Consider the following 21,743-nt stretch of genomic DNA (forward strand, 5'->3'; position numbering starts at 1 on the left):
GCAGCTTTCTTATATTCCTGCAGAATTTCTGGGAAGGACTTAGTATATAAGGACCCCCCACACTTCACCTCAGTACCATTCGACTGTGTGAGTGACCCAGTCCCTGCAGACACATCGCCAACATGAGCTCCAGTTCAGAGAGGAGGTCTTCCTACCGCCGTCATTTTGACAGCACCTTAACCGACAGCCAAGTTAGTAGGGTGTGCAGCGTGTCTCCCACTCGTCATCGATCAGTGAGCCTCACCCGGAGTGGAAGAACCATGGAGCGGAGGGTCACCTCTGGGAAGTCTCGCCTAACCAGGTTGTTCACCTCCATAATGGTTCATTCACATGGAAGAATCAGTGTTTGTAATGTGTTTCCATTAGTGCGAGTGTGTGCTATGGTATGTCCATGGGACTTGGACCAAAGCTGGACTTGGATGCGGCTGCAGCAGAGAACCAGGCTTTCATGACCACCCGAACCAGCGAGAGGCAAGAGATGGTGGCTCTGAATGATCGCCTGGCGGCCTACATCGAAAAGGTCATCATGAGAATAGCTTCATTCAGGCATCAGTATAGTTAAAGATATCCAAATGTCTTTTTTCCCTGTGCAGGTTCGTACGCTGGAGTCCAAAAACAAAATGTTAGAGGCTGAGATTGAGGCCCTGAAGGGCTGCCAGGTCCGCCCATCCGGCCTCAGGCAGCTGTATGAATCCCAACTAAGGGATCTCAACCGTGTCACCGACCAAACACGAGTCCAGAGGGTGAGGAGGACTATAAAGACAACATGATGACTCAATTATGTCAGTCTGTTTGTCTCCCTCCACCCCGGGCTCAGGACTTCTCTGTGGCTGCACGGGAGGCAATGTTGGGCCAGCTCAACCTGCTGAAGAGCAAGTATGAAGACGCTGTGGAAGCTCGGAAGAAGACTGAGAGCGAGATTGACACCCTTCGCCCGGTAACGCACTGGCAACATTTTCCAACGGCAAATTGCACTCAAACACACACAAAGAAAGATCAAAACTTAAATTAAAAAAAAGATAATATAGCTCAACAAAATTGTATTTTTTGAAAACCTGGTCGCCTCACAGGTCACCTCACATTTGATTGGCTGCTTGTTGCTCGGCAAAATTCACAGAAATCAATCAAAATTAGTGTATGAAAGCCCAATGAAACACATGTAGTAAGCAAGCCACACCCACTAGGATGTTTGAATGACAAATTATGGGCTTTGCTTTTCTGCACATTATTTCACATTTAAATTGTATTCATATTTTTAAAAACTGTTAGCTGAGCTACTGGGCTACGTTATTTTGACGTCGTTCACTGTCCCAGGATGTGGACAAAGCCACATCAACACGCATCATGTTGGAGAAACAGCTGGAGAATCTGGAGGTGGAGATGGATTTCCTGGAGAGGGTTCAAAAAGAGGTAATGTTACCACTTAATCTAAATGCAAACTTGGCACAACTGGAAGCTTATAGTGTCAAAAGCACATAAAATAGGATGTCTTACATCTTGTACATCAACAATAATAATAGTGCATACAGTAAGCATAGTACTGTAGTTTGATTTTACAGTATTGTGTGGAGTGTTTCACGTTGTTCTGTTCCACCAAAAGGAAATCGAGGAGCTGATGCAGAAGATCTCCTCAGCCACCTCTAAAATTGACCTGACCTTTGGTGTTCCGGATCTGGCCTCCGCTCTAAAGCAGATCCAGTCTCAGTACGACTGCATCGCCGCTAAAAACCTCCAGGTAGGCTGCAGCAGTTGAAGCCAGGCAGCATCTTTGAAGTGACTTCATCTGCAGAGATGATGGTTTTGGTTTTTACTCTGCAGGACATGGACGCTTGGTACAAAGCAAAGTTTCAGGACCTGAGCAACGCCTCCAGCAAGCACGTCCAAAGTTTTCGCAGTCTGAGGGAGGAGATGGGCTGTTACAAGAAGGATGTGAGTACTGCTTACTTCATTTCTGTGCCTGAGAAAAGGTGAAAACATGTTGTTTTTGGGAGTAGATTCTCATCAAGGAGCGAGAGCTGGATGCACTCAAGACAAGGAACGCATACTTGGAGGCTCTGATTCGTGACTCTTTGGACAAATACAAGGAGAAAGAGCAAGAACTGCAGGTATTTACGCCATTAAACACTAAAAAGTCTTTAAAGAAAAAACAAATTTTGCTTGGCGCAGGAGCGCATCGAAGCGCTCAAGCTGGAGTTGAAGGTGACCAAGGAGAAGATCGCTTTGCTTCTCCGAGAACATCAGGATTTGCTGAACGTCAAGATGGCTCTGGAGATTGAGATTACAACCTACAGGTGTGACAATTACACAATACACTAAATGGACAAAAGGCGCAAAAGTGATCTGGCATTTTCTCTCTTCACCAGGAAACTGATTGAAGGTGAAGACCACCGTCTGAGCACGATGGTCTGCAGCCTGTCTCTGAGTCCAGCATCCACAACACTGGTGGTCTCAGACAGTGACCCCTCCCCACCGGTGGCTGTCGACGCACCCGCGATGGAGGTGGAGGGAGCTCCGAGTGGCAGTGAAGCTGGCGCGGAGGACGCCACACCGCCATCCGAAAGAGCCAATGAGGACAAGGCCACGGAAACGTCTGAAAGGTAGAGCAGTGGCACATCTGCCATCTAGTGGCTCCTCTTTTAAATTCACTTTGCCAGGCTGTTGTTTACACACGAACAGAATTCAGTCCTGCCCACAAAGTGAACAGAAAAGGGGTTCTATTTCTGGTCCATTTCAGGTCTCAAGAGGCTCCAGTTCAATCCAATGGTAATGTAAGGCAAAGTGAACCTGGACCACTTTGTATTCACATTGCACATGTTAGACAAACCACTTTAAGGGAGTAATGAAGCAACACAACTGAGACCGGTCTCAGGTCGACTCACTTTAGACATTTTCACATTCGGTCCCTTTAAAAAAAAAAAAAAAACTTGTACAACTTGTGTTCATATCGCATGGTCATTTGAAAGAGGATTCAGGTCTGTTTATGGTCCACCTCTGTCAATATACAAGGCTAAGTGAACCTGAACCACTTTGTGGTCACATGGTACACCCACTCCAAGAAACCGAAGCACACTGAACTTATGCTAGTGTCAATTTGGTTAATTCCAGGAGGGTTTGAGGCTGTTTTCACATGTACTATGTGGTCCCTCATAAATGAAATGTGTTGGGTTGACACCAAAAAGTGACCCAGTTCCTGTTGTGTTTACTTCATTGTGATCTAACTTTAAAAAGGAGCCTTAATTTATTATATAAACTAAAAAGAACCTGGACCACGTTGTGTCCACATTAAAAGGCAGTCTACAGTCGTCCCTCGTTTATAGCGGTTAATTGGTTAATTTCCGCGATATAGGATTCATTGTTGATAAATGGGAATACTTTTGTAGTTAGGACATAGAAAACCCATTTATGACTTTAAATATGGATTTTAACATGAAATAACACTCACATAGTCACCTTTACACTCCTATTATTCTTTGCTTACAACACGCTGTTCAACGCTTATGCTGCAGGGACTTGAGACGGCCGCCAGCTAGCAAGCTAATCAGTTAGCCTCAAATGATCTTTTTCTAAACTTAAGCCAAAAACGTGCCACTTACACACTGAATTGGAGGAGAAGTCTTTTTCACTTTATCATGTCGAACATGCCATGGCTGACTTCATGCAGGGTTAAGGTAATGTAAGGTAATGTCTCAATGTTTTGTACTTGTACAGTATTTCAATATGTTTTGACTAATAAAAGACCATAGTCTACCACCAAACTGCCATCATTTATTCATTAATTAATTAAAAAAAACGCAATACAGTGAAGGATAATCAAACCACGATATTGCAAGGGGTGACTGTAATCATACTCGCAGTGTATCTTAATCCTATTTTTCCCCTTGTTGTGACCCTTCTGTCTCCCCAGGACAGTTAGGACAGACGAGGAAACTAACGAGAGCGACACACATGAGCGTACCTTCAGCACTTCCGAAACTGCTGCTGCTGCTGCTGACGCAACGGAAGAATAAAACTACCCAACCTCCCCCCACTTAGCAACCTGATATTCTATCTAACGTGCTTCACTCCCGTGTGTGTGTGTGTGTTTGGATGACTTATTTTACAATAAACACAAATGACAACGCAAGAAACGAGAACAAATGGTGTATGTATTTTTGCATTATTTATTTCCAGTTCCACCCAGGAATCGTTAGAACAGATGTAAACACTTGATTGTTTTATTATTTACAAAATTAAAAAGGCAATTTACACAGTAGATCAAATGTTAATGGAGACTGGGAGTGTAAAAATGACCCAGGAATTAACGACAGTTATTATGTAGCGGTGTAATGGTACATGTATTCGTAATCTGATTTTCCGGTACAGTACAGAAGCGTACCACTATCCCACATGGCACACATTGAGTTAGAGCCAGGAAGTGTGTCTTGTGTCACGCGTATAAACAAATACAGAGCAGTACCATAGTGCCAAGGAGAAGCCACAGCCCACATTGTCAGAGACAAGTGGATACGACCAAAGCAGTGTGCAGCAATTTGTTCCCAAAATTAACCGAACGAGAACAACAAAGTACATTTCCTGTAATAAAAATACCCTTGATTGTGTTTCTAATGCTTTCGTAGTGTCGTAGTAGTGTGATAATGATGGCAGGTATAACGTCACCTCAGCAAAAAGCTACAAGTACACTATTACATGTACAGTGCGAGGTTTGAGCATGTCTGCTTCCAGTCTTTTTCAAATACAAAACAGTGTTGTTTTGTTGTCTAGTGCAAAGGTTTGGGTTCGTCTCCCACCCCCCCAGCGAGGCGATACACTGCAAGGCTGACTTCATGTGCAAGGGAGTCAGCACTCTCCTAAAACCAAACACACAGTGTAAGCAATGTACACAAATCCAGAAGAGTGTCAGAGGAAAGATTCCTACCTGAGTGTCGGCCTCGGCGTAAACTCTCACGACATCCTCTGTGCCAGACGGCCTCACGAAGGAGCGAGCGTGTCTGTATTTCTTCACCAGGCCGTCGATGGCGTCCTGCAGGCCCGCGGGGCTCACGGCGCGTCTCTCGGCGTCGGCCGTGTCAACCACCCTGCGTTCCGACACCTGTAGCGCACACAAAGCCACTCTACTCTATGTCTACAGTATGTGAATCAGCGTTAGCTGTACTACAGCAGAATATACGATACAAACAAAAGTAATGGGGTACACTGCTCAAAAAAATGGCCTCTGCCTCCATTAATCATTTGTCTACTTGAACAAAAAAAAAAAAAAAAAATGCCACACCTCAAGTAAACATCTGCTTTAATACATTAATTTGAGAAATTATTTGTGATCGAAATCAACAAAAGCTCAATGTGATGAAGCTGCCGATAGCGATGGTTATTATTATAATGGTTATTATTAAACCGTATTCGATATCATTTTAATTTTCCTATTTTATTATTATAAAATAGTACTTTTTCTTTTTTCCACAAATACAGTACATTTAAATACCAACTTGTACAAATTGTCTAATAAATGCCCAGTACTCGCTGCAGTTGAGTACGTAAACGCCACTATTAATAATACCCTACTACTGTTAATACAGTATAAATACAGTATATATGTGCCTGCCGTGTACAGTATAAATGTTATGTATAATTCAGCTTTGCCATGTGTCCCAGGACCTTTCCCCCCACGGCAGTGCAGACTTCAACAAAAACAAATGAAGCTGCTTTGGTTATCAGTGAAAAAAGTGTTCCGGTGTTTGTTGGTGGTGTCAGAGAGGCCTTACCTTGACTTTCAGCTGCCTGTTGGGCAGGTCGGTGTAGATGGCGTCCCACTGCTGCACAGTCATTCCCTTCAGGGCTAATATAGCCTCTATTAGCAGCATGTCAGAGATGGCGTCACCTACAGTCTTTACGCAGTTAAACACAGCAAAATGATGTCAGCAATAGTATACATCCCTATTCAAAAGTGTGTGTGTGTGTGTGTGTGTGTGTGTATGAGAGAGAGACCTGGTTAATGACATTGATGGTGTGCCGCAGCAGAAGAGCTGCTCTTTTCCTGGTGTCGTCTGTGTTTGGGTCGTCAGCGAGCTGCTTTATCTTCTCCTCAGCTGCCTTGCTGAACAGCACCTGACACCAACGCAGACACACAAGCTTGCGAGGTGCTTGTCGTGAAGTAGACTTTTCTCATTCATATGCGTCCCTCACCGTTCCGTGGCCGTTGGCCTCAAAGTACACCCCCGTGTCAAACTCCTGTGCCGCATGATGAAGGTGCTTCACTCCAGTCTTTGTGCACCTCACGATCACCTTCATGCTGTCTTCCAGGTAGTGTGTCGAGCTGCCGTTAGCGTACGCGGTTTGTACCACTGCTAACTTCAAATTCAGACCGGCCTTTAAAAGAATCACGTACAAGTGTGAGCATTTTTGTTGCTACAGTACATTTATTTACTGTTTACGTGTCATACTTGGATGAGCAGCTCTTTCAGAAAAGTGCTGATGAGCGTTGCTATCTTGTCTCCATCCAGCAGATGGAAACGTCCATCTGAGCTGGTGTAGTAATATACGATGCGGTCGCCGTCGCCGTCAAATGAACAGCAGCGCTCGCCCGTGTTCACCTTTATGCCTTTTATGGACACAGTAAGATAGATTCATTAACATGATATTTAATAATCATTATTATATAATGATACTAATAATTACTATACTGTATATTATTCATTTATGTTAAATAATAATATTTACGTAATGTTTAGCCAGTCTTAGGATATTTAAAACTGTTCCTGTTAGGGATGCTCAGACAAGGGTTTTATGCTGCCAATTCCGATACCAATCATCCATGACTGAAATCAGCCGATACAAATACTGATCACATGGATTAACGATACATTTTTCAATTTATTTATGAGTGCTATTGGCCAGGTGTGCCGTATAAGGGAGAAAGGTTAGGGCAATGCCAAGGTCAGGCGGGGAGGCGGGGAGGCCTACGTTAGGGTAAGACACTACACTGCACGCAGGGATCGCTGCAGGCTGCAACAGTACGAGCCACAGGTGATCGGCTTTTGTGATCGGCTTTTGTAAACGGCGTTGATAGGCATTAATTGGCATAAATTGGCATATGCCGATCACGTGCGTTTTCACGGAAATCGGCCGATACTGATCGGTGGCCGATCAATCGTAGCATCCCTAGTTCCAGTATTGGATCTCATTAAATTGTGTGGTTAATGAGCGCATTTCATGGCACCTTTTGCAAGTAAAATTGCATCTTAAGACAAAAATCACACCTGTTGGAAGTTTCTGCTGCACTTTCACAAAATCGGCACCACACTGGTGGTTGAGCTGTCCATCGCCGTGGTTGAAGAGCGAAACCTGCAACTCCCTCTTGAGGTGGTGCTCCATCTCGCGTACCTTCAGCGCACCGATGCCGTTGGCGCCGTCCACAGTCAGGTGCTTCTGGTCATCTGTGCGGTTGGGTGTCTGATGACACGATAAATGGATGGCAAAATCAAACACACATACGTTGAAATGAAGAATTAGCGTGACGTCGGAGAATTGTCTTACATTCTTGGTGAGCTCAATGAAAGCCTGGCAGAGTTTGCTGTAGTAGCCTTCAACTGTGGCCTCACCATAGAGCCCCTGTGTGTTGTGACAGCGCACCATGTAGTGGAGCTGTGGGGTGGTCACCAACCCATAATCTGAGGGGATATGACAAGGTAAAGTCTAAAAACAAACAAATAAGAAATGTAAAGGAAAATGATGCTAACCTTTGCTGTGACCATGCAGCGCATGCACTCCATCCAGCACTGCTTGTGAGAGGCTGTCACTGCTGCTCCTGTAGTGACATTTTTCAGAAGATATGAAGGACTAACTGTGCCAGCGTTTGGGAACGTTACACTATACCTGGTGTCTTTGCCCACAAACACAACTGCTTCCTGGCTCATGTCTATGCTTTCTTTCTCTATCATGTCTTCGAGCACGGAAGGTAACTCCTGCTGCTCCACGTTGGCCAGATGAGTGGCGTGGCCTTCCCATGCTGCAGTCAACATCTCACCCATGGGATCAATCAGCTTCACACCGTTGTCCTCCTACAAGTTCAGTCATAAAGGAATCATTAATGATCACTAATGATTCTGTGTCACAGAGAACGGACAACGAAACATGACTTGATCCCAGAGAACCTCAGGGTTGTGAGAGGCGGTGACCATGACTCCGATGGCTGCTTTCGTTTTTTTGGACCGCAGAGTGGCCACCAGCCCCATCCTGAACATGATGTGGTCCAGATGCTTGGCGTTGGTCCTGAAGCCAGCAGTGCCATACTGCAAAACCAAGCCTGCAGGTTTAGAATGCAAAGTGGACCGTTTTGACACTTCCTGAAAGTGTGCCATGGCTGAAACACATCACAGACACATCACTCAGTCAACTAAATATAATGCTAGGTCCAGCATTGGTAGCAGAAAGAAATACTATACTAAATGTCCTACTTGTGTGTTTCCAGTTAGAGGAAAATATACAAAAGTCTAGCTCTATCAATGCCGACTAGACCAGCAAGAAGAACAAGACGAGGGCAAAGTTTAAACTCAATAAAAGTGATTTAATATTACATGATACAACCATGTAATATTAATATTATAGCTTGAGTTTATATCCTAAAATCATTAGACCAAGTAGAATAACAGAGCACTGTGCCACCCTCATGGATAATATATTCACCAATGACTTTGATAACAACACCATCAGTGGCCTGCTAATTAGTGACATCAGTGATCATCTTCCAGTGTTTACAATCTACAATGAACATTATAAGAAAAAACAGGCGGAGGCAAAAAAGACTTTTCAAAGATTGCGTACAGAGGACAACATCCGTGCCTTCAAGATAGGACTAGAAGAACAAAGTTGGGAGAGTGTCTACAGTGCAATAGATGTGGACGAGGCATATGACAGCTTCCTTGGTACTTATATGGAGCTCTACGATAAGAACTGTCCCTGGCAAGAAAAGCCCAAGAAGCAAAAGAAAAACCAGCAGCCATGGATGACAAAAGGACTAAAAAACGCCTGTAAGAAGAAGAACACATTATACAGGACATTTATCATTCAACAGACTAAAGAAGCAGAACAAAAGTATAAGACTTCCAAAAACAAGTTGACAACTATCTTGAGAGTGTGTAAGAGGGAATATTATAGTCACGTACTAAATAAGAACAAAAATAACATGAGAGCAACTTGGGGCATCTTAAATAGTATTATAAAGAACAACGTTAAGAAAGCAGACTATCCTCCCTATTTCATGGTTGGAAACACTTACAGGAATGACATGAATGCGGTAGCTGAAATGTTTAACGATTACTTTGTAAATATTGGACAAAAACTGGAAGAAGAAATTCCAAAACAAGACACAATTGATGAAGGGATTGATATTATTGATAGGAATCTTAATTCTATGTTTCTCATTGCTGTAACCAAAAAGGAGATCATTGACATTGTTAACCATTTTAAGGCAAAAACATCAACTGATTGTCATGGGATCGAAATGGAAACAATTAAAAGGGTCATCAATGAGATCGCAGACCCGTTAACATATATTAGTAACTTATCATTTCAGACTGCAATATTTCCAAGCAAAATGAAAACAGCCAAGGTGGTTGCAATTTTCAAAAAAGGAGACAAACACCAATTTACAAATTATCGACCAGTTTCCTTGTTACCACAATTCTCGAAAATTGTGGAGAAGCTATTTAATAATAGGTTGGACAAATTTATTAATAAGAATGAATTATTGGCAAGTAGTCAATATGGTTACAGAGCCAACATTTCAACTTCTATGGCACTGATGGAAATCACGGAGGAAATCACTACTGCCATAGACAACAGAAGATGCGCAGCTGCAGTATTCATGGATCTGACAAAAGCTTTCGATACAATTAATCACACTATTTTAATTTCAAAATTAGAAAGGTACGGAATTAGAGGTTTAGTCTTAAATTGGGTTAAAAGCTACCTAGCAAAGAGGAAACAATTTGTAAAGCTAGGAGAATATACATCTGGGAGTCTACACAATACGTGTGGAGTACCACAGGGGTCCATACTGGGACCAAAACTGTTTAACTTGTACATTAACGACAATTGCAAAGTAACTAACAACTTAAAATTGGTCTTATTCGCCGATGATACCACCGCTTTCTGTTCTGGTGAAAGCACACAAGAACTCATTAAAAAGGTCAAAGATGAAATGGTCATATTAAAGTCATGGTTTGACAAGAATAGATTATCTCTGAATTTAAGTAAAACTAAAATAATGCTATTTGGTAATAGTAAAAAGGACACGTACGACCAAATACAAATTAATGGAACGGATATTGAAAAAGTGGAAGAATATAAATTCCTTGGGGTTATAATAGATGAAAAAATGAGTTGGAAATCTCATATTAAATGTATACAGCAAAAGGTGGCGAGAAACATCTCTATATTGAATAAAGCAAAATATGTTCTTGATCAAAAATCACTCCACGCTCTGTACTGTTCCTTAGTATTACCATATCTAACGTATTGTGTGGAGATATGGGGAAATAATTATAAAAGCAATCTTCACTCACTCACTGTACTGCAAAAAAGATCTGTGAGGATCATTCATAATGCCAAGTATAGAGAACATACAAACCCTTTATTTTTAAAATCACAGATATTAAAATTCGCAGATTTAGTACACTTTCAAACCGCTAGAATAATGTATAAAGTTAATAATAACTCGTTACCCAAAAATCTAATTAAGTATTTCTCAATCAGAGAGGAGAAATATGATCTTAGAGGAAAATTAAACCTAAAACATTTATATGCGAGAACAACGCTGAAAACCCACAGCATTTCCGTGTGTGGAATTAAATTATGGAACGGATTGAGTAAAGAACTCAAACAATGTACAGAGATGAGCAAATTCAAAAAACAATACAAGCAGTTGATGTTTGCTAAATACAAGGCAGAAGAGTCCTGATTGTTCTGTCAGGTTTGTTATTTTATTTATTTATTTATTTATTATTATAATTTTTTTTTAAATTTAATTAAATTTTATTTTTTATTTATTTATTTTTTATTTTTATTTTTTTTATAATTTTTTTTGTTGTGTTTAAAAAAAAAAGAAAAAAGAAGAAAAAAAGAAGAAAAAAAAAGAAAAAGCTTTGTTCTTATTTATTTATTTATTTAGTATTGTCATCATTATTATGTTCTTTCTTTTTTTGGGGGGAGGGCTATCTCACCGTTATCTATTATGTGTTATCCTGACTATCACTGAAAACATGACATGGAATGCAGGAAGTGAACAACATGTACTGTACAAGATGTAGATTGGAAGGGGGGTAGGATTAAATAAGCTTTGCTTCTTCCTACTCCTTTTGGACATGTGGAACTGTCAAAAAATGATTCACGAGATGTATTCCATTGTAACCTTCATGTTCAAATAAACTAAACCAAACCAAACCAAACCAACTTGCACACACTCGCTGTAAATGGCTTAAATCTTACAAATCTGGTGCTAATAAACGCTGTAAACATCTTACTTTGACCCGTTAAAACAGTAAGTATTTTTACTCACCTATTGTGTAGTTTTCCGTTCCTCGTAGGACTTGGCAACGTGGCCACACGCCACACTTCCGGGTACCTCCCCTTGAGGTGATGACAGGCGCTCGTGTCTCGAGTAGTTTCCTCGGATTACCTTAACGATATAAATATATAAAACAAAATGGATATGCTGCGTAAATTATGTCATTTTAGTGGGACGACTGGGAGAAAATGCAAGAATACAGAAGTAAGCTTCCGGGTGCCTCACGTGACGCATGACGTGTCAGTTTAATGAATCTTCTTCTTCTTTTTTTTTTTTTTTTTTTCTTTTTTTTTTTCTTTTCCTTTTGTTTAATGAATCTGTAACCCAGCTGTGTTTTGTGTGATTAAAAGAAATGTTATTTTTCTACAGATAATGTTCAGGGATTAATGCCACTGTCGTTATCAGTTATCAGTTAAATAAGGTGCTACTAAATTTTATACATTCGTTGTTTTATTATAATTGTATGTGATTGTCTTTATAAGAAATTGACATCTTTACGACAGTATTGCGACAGTCGTTAATTGGTTACCATGGTGCCCCTAGTGAGCGCTGTAGGCTCGCACATGGTCAAAGTGTGTAGGAGAGCCACCTGTGTGTGCCAGGCCTGTCTGCTCAATCCATCACTGCATGACATTATGCTGTTTTCCTGCTAGGTGAGCATTCATGTGAGATGTGCAATGTCATTTATATTATACAGTTGTGTTGATTGTAAAATATGTTTGCAAAATAATGGTATTAGTGTGTCAATCGCTAATCGCTAATTAGTTGCTATGCTAGGCGGAGTTGCCATTCATTTGTATAGATGTGATAGTTTGAATCCTGTTAGTTCATAGCAGAAGGTTATTTTAAATGATATAGGTGACTATGTTCCCTGTGTTTGTTTATATTACAGTGTGCATTACAGTATATTGTTATAGTGAGCGCTGTAGGCTCGCACATGGTCAAAGTGTGTAGGAGAGCCACCTGTGTGTGCCAGGCCTGTCTGCTCAATCCATCACTGCATGACATTATGCTGTTTTCCTGCTAGCGAATTGGATGTGAGAGACTGTTGCTGTTCCTTGTTGGCTACAGTGGAGGAAGAGGACACCATCCACCTCCTTGTCATCATCATCGTTACCATCCTGCTGTTGCTGGAGCATCCCAGGCACCACAGCACACACTCATTCCTTCATACACAGCCCATATATACATGTATAGAGCTCTATAGACTCTTTATTTTTGTATGCTGGCCAGCAAATCTTAAATTGTGCTCAGGACAGTTTAAGGGACATTCATTATTATATATATAGATATTTTTTTTTGTGTGTTATGTTTAAATGTTTTGTCCATGCATGTTGTTATGTTCGCTGACTTCTAGTTTGTGAAACAAAATAAGAGATGCATTTCAGTCCAGCAAATAATTAAATCTGGATTGATAGTAAACTGCTATCAGGACTCTGTTTTAATTACTCACTGGTTACATCCAAAGTAGTAAGAAAAAAAATTGGCGCCCGAACAGGGACTTGAAGTGCATCTCAAACTGTAAAGCACTTAAAAGGTCAAACATTAGAACATATATATTACTTGCAAACTAAAGAAAAATATGGAGTTTTGTGAAAGGTATGGATTTGATCCAGAGTACACTGTACTTCTCAGAGGTGTTTCACCTAATGTGCAGCTAACAGAAGTTAAAAGGGTTTTTGCTGCACAAGATGATGTTGTCAAAGTGCAGCATATTAGCAGTCTTTCCAGTGTCATGCTATGCCAGTTTAGTGAGGATATAACCCCAATGCTCTTAGACGAAGAGTATCAGGTTGAGGATTCATGTTGGGAGGTTATTCAGGTAGATAAATACTGTCCACCCAAGTCTTCAGGTGAGCCACTCAGAGGATGTAGTGCCCCTTGCTGGTGTCATTGGTGACCTAACTGCTAGTTTTAGTGAGCAAGTTAATGAGTTGGCCCTAGAATACAATGTGAATCCCACTACTCTACGTCATGTAGCAATGAAACATATCAGGCGTGAAGATGATGGAGACAAGGGGCCGACAACTTCAACCCCGGCTGCTGCCTTTGAAACACATACTGCACCCAATCCAAGGCTCGCTGTCCCACACCATACTACTCCGCCATCAAGTGCTACACAGGCCCCTGATGACACCTTGCTTGTTAACCCACTGCCCGCAGATGTCACGAGAGTGATTGTGGAACATATTGTGAAACATGATCCACTGGTGTCTTTTCCTGCTCCCAGAGAGTCACGCCTATTTTCTGGAAACTCTCCCAAACCTTCTACAGAGGTAGACTATGGCATATGGAGGCTTCGAGCTAAGCAGGCACTAGACGACTCTAGTCTGTCAGAGGCACAGCAGCGTCGTATGTTACTCGACAGCTTGCTGACCCCTGCCTTAAATGTAGCTCTCTCCATTGGAGCACAAGCATCACCCAGTGCTTACCTCCTTGAACTAGACAAGGCTTATGGTAATGTTACAGGAGGAGAGGAGCTGTACATCCAGTTCCTAGAGACTCACCAGAACAGTGGAGAGACAGCATCCAACTACCTGCGTCGACTCCAAACCCTTCTGCAGGAAGTTGTTGAAAGTGGTGGTGTGGCTAAACAAGATGCTGACATGCAGCTATTGAAGCAGTTTCGCAGAGGTTGCTGGGATGACTTTTTGATTGCCACCCTGCATTTGAATGACCTTGCCACTCGGACTCTTACCTTCTCCGAGTTACTGTTCAAAATTAGGACTAATGAAAAAGAAAGTCAGTTAAAGGAAATGAGGAAAAAGCGACAAGTGGGCGGTGTTTCAAACAAAGTTTATACCAAAGCACATTTAGCTCCTGATGAGTCAACATCTCTTTCCTGCAACCAACACCCAAGGCTGCATACTCTGGACACGAAGCGACTCGAGGAGAGGATCAGTCAGTTGGAGGAGGAGCTTCGGAAAAATGCATGTCCACCGAACGAACAAGCCTTTAGAAATGACCGTCCTGTGAGAAAGCTCCCCCCTCGGGCTAAAAATAACACCACAGCAACAGTCTTGAATGTTCCCACCCAGAGTTTCACAAAGGTTAGGAATTTCTGCTACAATTGTGGCGAAGACTCGCATATGCTGCCACAGTGCGCTAGCCCACCAAATGCGGTGCTGGTGCAAAAGAAACTTTGTGAGAGACACCAAGTCAGACAGGACAGACGTTCACTAACCCATCAACAGCAAAACCTCCAGCAAGATCTGTCTTTAAACTAGTAGGAGCTCCAGCTGTGGAGCAAGCTGGAGCTCATTGCCATACAAGCTTCCATCTTTTGAGTCAGCGTATGCGTAATCCCTCAAATGAGAGCCAAATCTCTAATGTCCCAGAAGGCCTTGTGGGAGAGCCTTGTGATAGTGAAGCATGGCTGGATGGAGTGAAATGCAATTGCATTGTTGATTCAGGGTCCCAAGTGACAATTATATCTCAGTCATTTTATTCCCGATATCTTTCCCACAGACTGTTGTTCTCCACTGAGAAGGTGCTCGACATTGAAGGTGCAGCTGGACAAAGAATTCCTTATGTGGGCTATGTGGAAGTGGATATTCGGTTCCCTAAAGGTGCATGTGGCACAGACAAATGCTTTCACATTTTAGCATTAATAAGCCCAGACCAATCTTACAACAACAAGTACCCTCTCCTTGTTGGCACAAACACACTGCGCCCGATGGTTAAGAATTGCCAAAAGCAGGGTGGAACACAGTTTCTGGAAGTTCTTCCTATCCAGGCTAACTGGGCGATGGCTTACACCGAATGTTCTAAAGCTACCGACTCCCAAACAAAAGATGCCAAAGTTCTGCGCGTGACTCTGAGTAGCAAAGTACCTGTACGTATAAAGCGTGGTGAACTTCGCACAGTGAAAGGCAGCTGCCACACTAAATCACCTGAGGGGTTTCAGGCGCTTGTAGGGGCTACAGATGAAATTCCCACACCAGGTGGTCTGATTGTCTATAATCAGATAGTGGATGTAAAATCTGAATCCCACAACAAATTTAAACTGGCTGTACGAAATATGTCCCAACGTGACATTACCTTGCATCCAAAGACAACCATTGCTGAGTGTTTCTTAATTGACTGGGCTGTGCCTGTTGTGCTCTCTGACCAGAACACCCTGTCAGATATGTCTGAGCCGCAAGCATATTCCCTGCTGGTGTCCCAGGATGAAAAGGTTAACTCAGCTGTTGATGCCCTCCATCTGGATTTCAGTGACAGCCCCATATCACCACAGCTGAAGGAGCACATAGAGGCTAGAGTCATGAAAGAGGTACCCACTGCATTTGCGAGACATGATTTGGATGTTGGCAGTATTGCAGGGATCACCCGTCGCATAGAACTGGAAGATCATGTACCATTCAAGGAACGAACAAGGCGTGTCTCACCTGCAGACTTCAGTGACTTGAAACGGCATCTTCAGGACCTCTTAGCAACAGGCATCATAGAGGAATCACAGAGCCCCTACGCCTCTCCAGTTGTTCTTGTCAGAAAGAAAAATGGAGATCTGCGGATGGTGGTGGATTACCGCAGGCTGAACAACCTGACCAAAAAAGATGCCTTAAGGAAAAAAGACATTTTTTAAAAACATATCACTGTATTTAGAATATTATGAGAAACAAAACACTGAATAAAGTTTTAATTTTGGGAAAATTGCGTTTTGGGGAGGGGGGGGGTATAAGTTAAGGGAGTAAAGTCGGAATTCCGAGAAGAAAATGGGAAGCCAAAAATTAGTTGGAAAATCGAGAGGAAAAAAAAACAGCCGCCATTTTTTCGGAACAAAGTCAAATTATTAAGAAATGATGAAGAAACAAGAAACAAGTTTCAGTTTTAAGAGAATAAGCTTGTGATATTATAAGGAAAACATAATGTCCTTCACTTTTGCATTGGAATATACCGTTTATAACGTCTTAGCACACAACATACCACGTATAAAATGTACAAATACTCCCCAAAATACACCGTAGTATCATGAAGGAGTGGGACACCAGCACTGGCGGATAGATGGATAGTTAGCAGAGTTCCAGGCATCATTTTCAGATGTGTAGAGAAGCCTGCAGAAACCGATACTAGCATAGCCACATGTGAGCTACAACGCTAACATTTCACTTCAACATCATGCTAGGTTAGCCTGTTTGCTGAAGAAAAACTTGCAGCTCCGGCGTCTGTAGCAGACCGACAGATCTCTGGCAGAGCTCTAGCCGTCATTTTTAGATGTGTAGTGAAGCCCGGGGAGGACGGTTTTCAGTTCGTGGCGTTATGAAAAGCTGCAGCTTCAAAAGCGTGGAGTAAACGACGACGTGCTGCGCCGTTACGTGGCTAAACGTGACTTTTTTGCGGGGAGTCTGTAAGCGGTGTTCGTCTGCGTCCGTCCCAGGCCATCGAGACCAACCTGATAAGGAAGTCGAGCGGCGGCCTGACGTACATCGCCGAATGGAAGGGGGGTCTACTGGAGCACAAAATGGGTCACCTCACCTGCTTTGCGGGTGGCATGATGGCGCTCGGTGCCGACGGGGCGCCCGGCGACAAGACGGGCCACCAGATGGAGCAAGCCGCCGAGATCGCACGCACCTGTCACGAGTCTTTCCAGAACCAGTAACTCATCAGGTTCTCGTTCGAGACGATCTTCCGGTCCTGACGGCTTTGCTTTTTATTTAGCTTTAAAGTTGGGCCCGGAGGCGTTCCGCTTCGACGGAGGAGTGGAGGCCATCGCCACTCGGCAGAACGAGAAATACTTCATCCTGCGCCCTGAGGTGATCGAGACCTACATGTACATGTGGAGGTTCACCCACGACCCCAAGTACCGGGACTGGGGCTGGGAGGCCGTCCAGGTGAGGGACGCTAACAGCTAGCTCAGCCACGTCAGCTAACACAGCAGCAGGCGCATTGTAAGCTTTATAACCGCCGGGACCTCGTCTGCAGGCCTTGGAGCGGCACTGTAAGATGGAGGGGGGCTACAGCGGCATCAGGGACGTCTACGCGGCCAAGCCCAACCACGACGACGTGCAGCAGAGCTTCTTCCTGGCGGAGACGCTCAAGTGAGACACACACACACACACACACATGGCATTTTGACTTTGAAGGTGAGCGTTGTGTGCGTGTGCTTCAGGTATCTCTACCTGCTCTTCTCTGATGACGACCACATTCCCTTCGACCACTGGGTCTTCAACACGGAGGCCCACCCTCTGCCCGTCATCAGGAGCGAGCGGCAGACGGAGCAGAACAACGAGGTGGAGTAGCCGACCATGCGCACCGAGAACCTCGGATCTCATAGACCCGAGCCCGACGCTTCGGATTTCTCTGGACCGGAAGTTTGTTTGCTTTGGAATTCATGGGATCCAAGTGGACTTTCACTTTCCACTTGTCTTCTGTGGGATATTTTCACCACTCTAAGGTGGTCCAATGTTCTCTTCAGAACCGGCGCCAGACGTGACGCTAGTGTGCTAACCGGTGGCGCCAAGGAGGACGATCCCGGACGCCATCTTTGTTTACATTCGTCTTCTCCCCCCTCTGCTGTCCCGCCTCAGCATCCGCAGGAAACCACGTTTGCTCTTTTGACCTTCAGGACGGATACAGGATGTTTTCCAAAAAAAAAAAGGACATCTCCTGAGGGGGGTGTGGCTTGGGAACTGTAGCCACGCCCTCTCATGACCTGCCAGTAACGTCGCATCCTGTGATCGTGTTTACAAGAAAACGTGCCCGAAATCTATCCCTCGTTAAATACTCACCACGCAACTTTCGAAATTCTTCTCAAAAAAACAAGGCGGCGCGAAACCACACAATCCAGGGCAGCGACGCCCAGGCTGCTTCCTCCGAGACCGCGTGCAGGAAACATCAATCATGCAGGAACCGCTTTTCTATTCACCTCTCTTTTTTATTCCAAAATAATCCAAAATATGATCAGAAATGAGAATTTTTCTAGCTGACAAAGCCAATATTCTTTCCTATTAGTCTGACGTTTCTTTTAATATTCCACATTTCAACTTATTTCCCAGCTTTTTGTTTTCTTTGCAGGCCTTTAAAACAATAACAAACAAAAAAAAAGTATTTCCAGAAAAAGCAGCGGTACAATAAAAGACACAAGCTGCGGGCCCGGTTTGCAAAAAGTGGGACAAAATGACTATCTCCGAAAATGAAGACAAATTGACCAGTCAGTGTTGATGAAACTGCAGTACCAGTCCTTGCCACTATGTGGTGCAGCGACACGGGGGCCGTCTGAAGTGTGGATCGATTGAAATAATGTTGGAAAATGGAGCAAAAATGGAAAGTTTTTGCGTATGCGGCCACACCCCCAAAATGCACTCTAAAAAAACCCGAGATGTCAGGTGGGATACCTGGTGGTCGTCTACCAAGCATAGTTTATGTAAGGGCAGAATTTCTTCCTTGGCGCTCATGCGTGTCAAAAAAAAAAAAAGTTTTTTTTATTGGGGGCGGGGAGGGTAAACTTTGTGCTAGTTTGTTTATTGTTTTTGTTTTTTTTGCAATCTTTGTTTTGGATGTTGGTCGTCTTCTTGGGTGGTTTTTCTGCCATGTGAGGAAGGCTGCCCCCCTCCTCTATGAGGAGACGCACACGTGCTCACACACTGGAAGCCATAACAGTCCTTGTAGTTCCGCTTCTCAATGCATCATTCTCCAGATGTTTTTTTTTATGGGCGTGTCCAAGGCGACACCTCAGAAGCTAGTTTGAACTTGTGCCTTCGCTTCTGAAGTTGCTCCCACAAACAAAGGCTTGGTGATCATTAGTGGTAGATATTAGTACTGTAGCTTTAAGAGAGAGAGAGCGAGAGAGACATGAGGATGCTACCAAAACAACAACAAATCATCTTCAGGTGATAGTTGGTTTAGTAGTGCCCCCTCCTGGCGAACATGAAACGTGCAGCTGCTTTGACGGGACCAGTGGAGGGTAAACGTTGTGCAACACTGACACCAAGTGGTGAGAGGTGTACATTACAGCGGTCCACTGCTCGACACAAGATGGCTTTTTACAACAGAAAACATCTCAGTCATGCACGGGCGCTCTTGTTTGATTTCTGGTCCTTAATTGATTAGATCACATGATCAGTCCGGACCATTTCATACCTTTGACGTTATTCACTCCGTGGACATTTCATTAGGTACATCAACTGTGTGTGTGTCTGTGTGGTGGGGGGAGGGATTTCGCATTCATGTGAATTGTCGACATTTTTCTTTATACAAACGCGACTTGCTTGTGATCATGTTTTCAGTACAATATTTGTCCCATCAGGAAGCAGCAGCTATAATGATGGCTAGCAATCGTGTCAAAATAACATTATACGATAAATACACACATTTCTGTATCCACTATAAAGATGAGATGGTGTACCTAAGGAATGGGGATCACTTCTCTCGTGTACGGCATCCGTTCGGTCAAAATTGTGGTTGACAAGCCGTCCCATCAGATTGTAATCAGTGACAATTAATTTGTGTTGACTTTGCGTTTGTATCCATGCAATGATGGATTTGAATGTCTTTAATTGTGTTAACTTATTCGGGACCTGCCGATAGTGTTGTAGCGTTACAAGCTGACCACCAGGGGGTGCTGTTGTTGCAGTCTAATTAGTAGGAGTGAATAATCGTTGTGACGAATTAGCGACTACTGTCGTAGTTGATTGGTTCATGTCAGCGAACAGCAGGAAGTACACGTAAAGTTTTGGAGAGAAATTTGTGAATGTACCGGCTAATGTGAAGAAGTAGTATTGTTTTCGTCTCAGAGCACAAATGAGACGGCGACTTCTTTGTCTTCCTCTTTTTTCCCGGTCTGTTCTTCATCTTACTTTTTCCTGTTTTTTTTCCATCGTTGTCTTCTTTTTCCTCACATTTGTCTTCCTCAAATGAGACGTTTTCGCTGGCATTTTTCCGTGACATTTCTTAATTTCAGTTCCAATTTGGGGCGTTTTAATCTGGAAACCCGTGGATAGATGAAATATTTATTTATTGTGATGTTTACCCGCCCGACAAAATTTCACTGCTTCGGTGAGGACAACTTTGCTTTATTTCAATCTGCGTGGGTAAAACTATTTGGCAGTTGCAGTGTATCTTGGTAATACATTTGCTGGAGGATAATTGAAGATATTTGTAGGCTGGAAGCTCCGTGAGATAATTTAATTACATTACATTACTCTATAATTGTGGTTAAAAAAGGGTTTAAAAGAAAAAAATTGCATCTGACATTCATTTTTGTATCCTAAGATTTTGTTTTTCTAGCTAATTTCAGCTGATGTAGGCAGAAACGTAGCTCTTGTTTTAATAATAATTTTGTTTAATTTAATTATAGTTTTCCTGTTTAATAAATCAAGATTTATGTGACCGCAATCATTCCATTGCACACAGTTTACTCTCTTTTTTTTGGTCTTCATATAAAATATTACTTTGTGGTAATTTTTTTTGTTGTTGTTCATAAAATGATGGTGATTATTAGAAATATTATGGAGAATTATTGCAACTATTCCATAGTGGCAGAGAGACCACTGGACGTTTATATAAAGATATTCTGCGCTTTGTGGATTCAAATTAGATGAATGAGCTGCAGACTTTTTAATATACTATATTTGTTACACTTCTATTGTGAATAAAAAGATCTTTTATTATGTGGTTTGGTGTTTTTATTTCACTATTATATTTCTTTCACTTTTGATGCAATGCAATATTTCAGCCACCAGGGGGCCACAGAGGACCGCAGCATTTCTTTACCACAAGAACACGCTTATTATTTGGAATCACGTTTTAAAGTCACCTCCTTACTATTTAATGTAAGCTTATATTTGTTTATTTGTAGCTTCAAGCAACATGTTTAGCCTTTTTTTTACATAAATGTAAAGTTTCCACCATAAAAGTAACCTTTTTCTCACCGTAAATTGTTCATTTGATGATGACGTTCTTCCACAGTGGAGGTTTTCAAGAATCCGTGTGTGCGCGTGTGACTTTTATCTGCTGTTGTTGTTTCTGACTGCTCGCTAGCGCTGAAGTTTGTTGAAAGCGGGATGAACAGAAAACAGTGCAGCTTCTTAAATCGTAAACATTCCACGCAGCGACAGATTAAATGAACAAAAGCAGACGCACAAAGACGCTCCCTCGCTCTTGTTTGGTCTCTTTCGTCTGCAACAAGCAAGACAAGATAACGTGTCTTGTAGTTTTTGGTGGGTGTTTGGCCCGTGAAGCAGTG

The 21,743-nt window shown here is 42.7% G+C and overlaps 3 protein-coding genes across 5 annotated transcripts; 2 read left to right on the forward strand and 1 right to left on the reverse strand.

The window, feature by feature from the left end:
• Nucleotides 1-121: 121 nt before the first annotated feature.
• Nucleotides 122-4,065, forward strand: ngs (notochord granular surface). Its single transcript, XM_054761184.1, has 11 exons — nucleotides 122-301; nucleotides 367-520; nucleotides 594-743; nucleotides 818-937; nucleotides 1,315-1,410; nucleotides 1,601-1,735; nucleotides 1,819-1,929; nucleotides 1,995-2,105; nucleotides 2,167-2,291; nucleotides 2,364-2,597; nucleotides 3,905-4,065. Exons 1-11 carry the CDS (start codon nucleotides 123-125, stop codon nucleotides 4,005-4,007), a joined length of 1,518 nt encoding a protein of 505 aa, XP_054617159.1. The 5' UTR covers nucleotide 122; the 3' UTR covers nucleotides 4,008-4,065.
• Nucleotides 4,034-16,250, reverse strand: pgm3 (phosphoglucomutase 3). 3 transcript variants are annotated; one of them, XM_054761181.1, is made up of 13 exons: nucleotides 15,949-16,250; nucleotides 11,552-11,671; nucleotides 8,148-8,285; nucleotides 7,870-8,054; nucleotides 7,734-7,801; nucleotides 7,531-7,664; nucleotides 7,254-7,446; nucleotides 6,438-6,595; nucleotides 6,181-6,363; nucleotides 5,983-6,102; nucleotides 5,760-5,882; nucleotides 4,916-5,089; nucleotides 4,034-4,847 (listed from the first exon to the last, which is right to left on the reverse strand). In XM_054761181.1, exons 3-13 carry the CDS (start codon nucleotides 8,235-8,237, stop codon nucleotides 4,758-4,760), a joined length of 1,518 nt encoding a protein of 505 aa, XP_054617156.1. In that variant the 5' UTR covers nucleotides 8,238-8,285; nucleotides 11,552-11,671; nucleotides 15,949-16,250; the 3' UTR covers nucleotides 4,034-4,757. The 3 variants fall into 3 exon arrangements, with proteins under 3 accessions (XP_054617156.1, XP_054617154.1, XP_054617153.1); XM_054761179.1 differs by having other exon boundaries at nucleotides 8,148-8,299; XM_054761178.1 differs by having other exon boundaries at nucleotides 8,148-8,356.
• LOC129172669 (mannosyl-oligosaccharide 1,2-alpha-mannosidase IA-like) lies at nucleotides 15,309-21,172 on the forward strand. Its single transcript, XM_054762628.1, has 6 exons — nucleotides 15,309-15,395; nucleotides 15,675-15,833; nucleotides 16,938-17,004; nucleotides 17,057-17,391; nucleotides 17,483-17,598; nucleotides 17,670-21,172. The coding sequence occupies exons 1-6, from the start codon at nucleotides 15,309-15,311 to the stop codon at nucleotides 17,797-17,799; spliced, it is 894 nt and encodes a 297-aa protein (XP_054618603.1). The 3' UTR covers nucleotides 17,800-21,172.
• Nucleotides 21,173-21,743: the final 571 nt, after the last annotated feature.

Source organism: Dunckerocampus dactyliophorus, chromosome 19, assembly GCF_027744805.1.
Source record: "Dunckerocampus dactyliophorus isolate RoL2022-P2 chromosome 19, RoL_Ddac_1.1, whole genome shotgun sequence".
NCBI lineage: Eukaryota > Metazoa > Chordata > Actinopteri > Syngnathiformes > Syngnathidae > Dunckerocampus > Dunckerocampus dactyliophorus.

Coding starts and splice junctions, on each gene's coding strand:
- pgm3 (XM_054761178.1), bottom strand. CDS start 8,354: ATGGCACACTTTCAGGAAGTGTCAAAACGGTCCACTTTGCATTCTAAA. Junction 7,802..7,869: donor TTTGTGGGCAAAGACACCAG/GTATAGTGTAAC, acceptor ATGTCACTACAG/GAGCAGCAGTGACAGCCTCT. Junction 6,364..6,437: donor TGAAAGAGCTGCTCATCCAA/GTATGACACGTA, acceptor ATTCTTTTAAAG/GCCGGTCTGAATTTGAAGTT.
- ngs (XM_054761184.1), top strand. CDS start 123: ATGAGCTCCAGTTCAGAGAGGAGGTCTTCCTACCGCCGTCATTTTGAC. Junction 521..593: donor TGGCGGCCTACATCGAAAAG/GTCATCATGAGA, acceptor TTCCCTGTGCAG/GTTCGTACGCTGGAGTCCAA. Junction 2,598..3,904: donor GCCACGGAAACGTCTGAAAG/GTAGAGCAGTGG, acceptor CTGTCTCCCCAG/GACAGTTAGGACAGACGAGG.
- LOC129172669 (XM_054762628.1), top strand. CDS start 15,309: ATGGCTTACACCGAATGTTCTAAAGCTACCGACTCCCAAACAAAAGAT. Junction 15,834..16,937: donor AGGCTAGAGTCATGAAAGAG/GTACCCACTGCA, acceptor CGTCCGTCCCAG/GCCATCGAGACCAACCTGAT. Junction 17,599..17,669: donor TTCCTGGCGGAGACGCTCAA/GTGAGACACACA, acceptor CGTGTGCTTCAG/GTATCTCTACCTGCTCTTCT.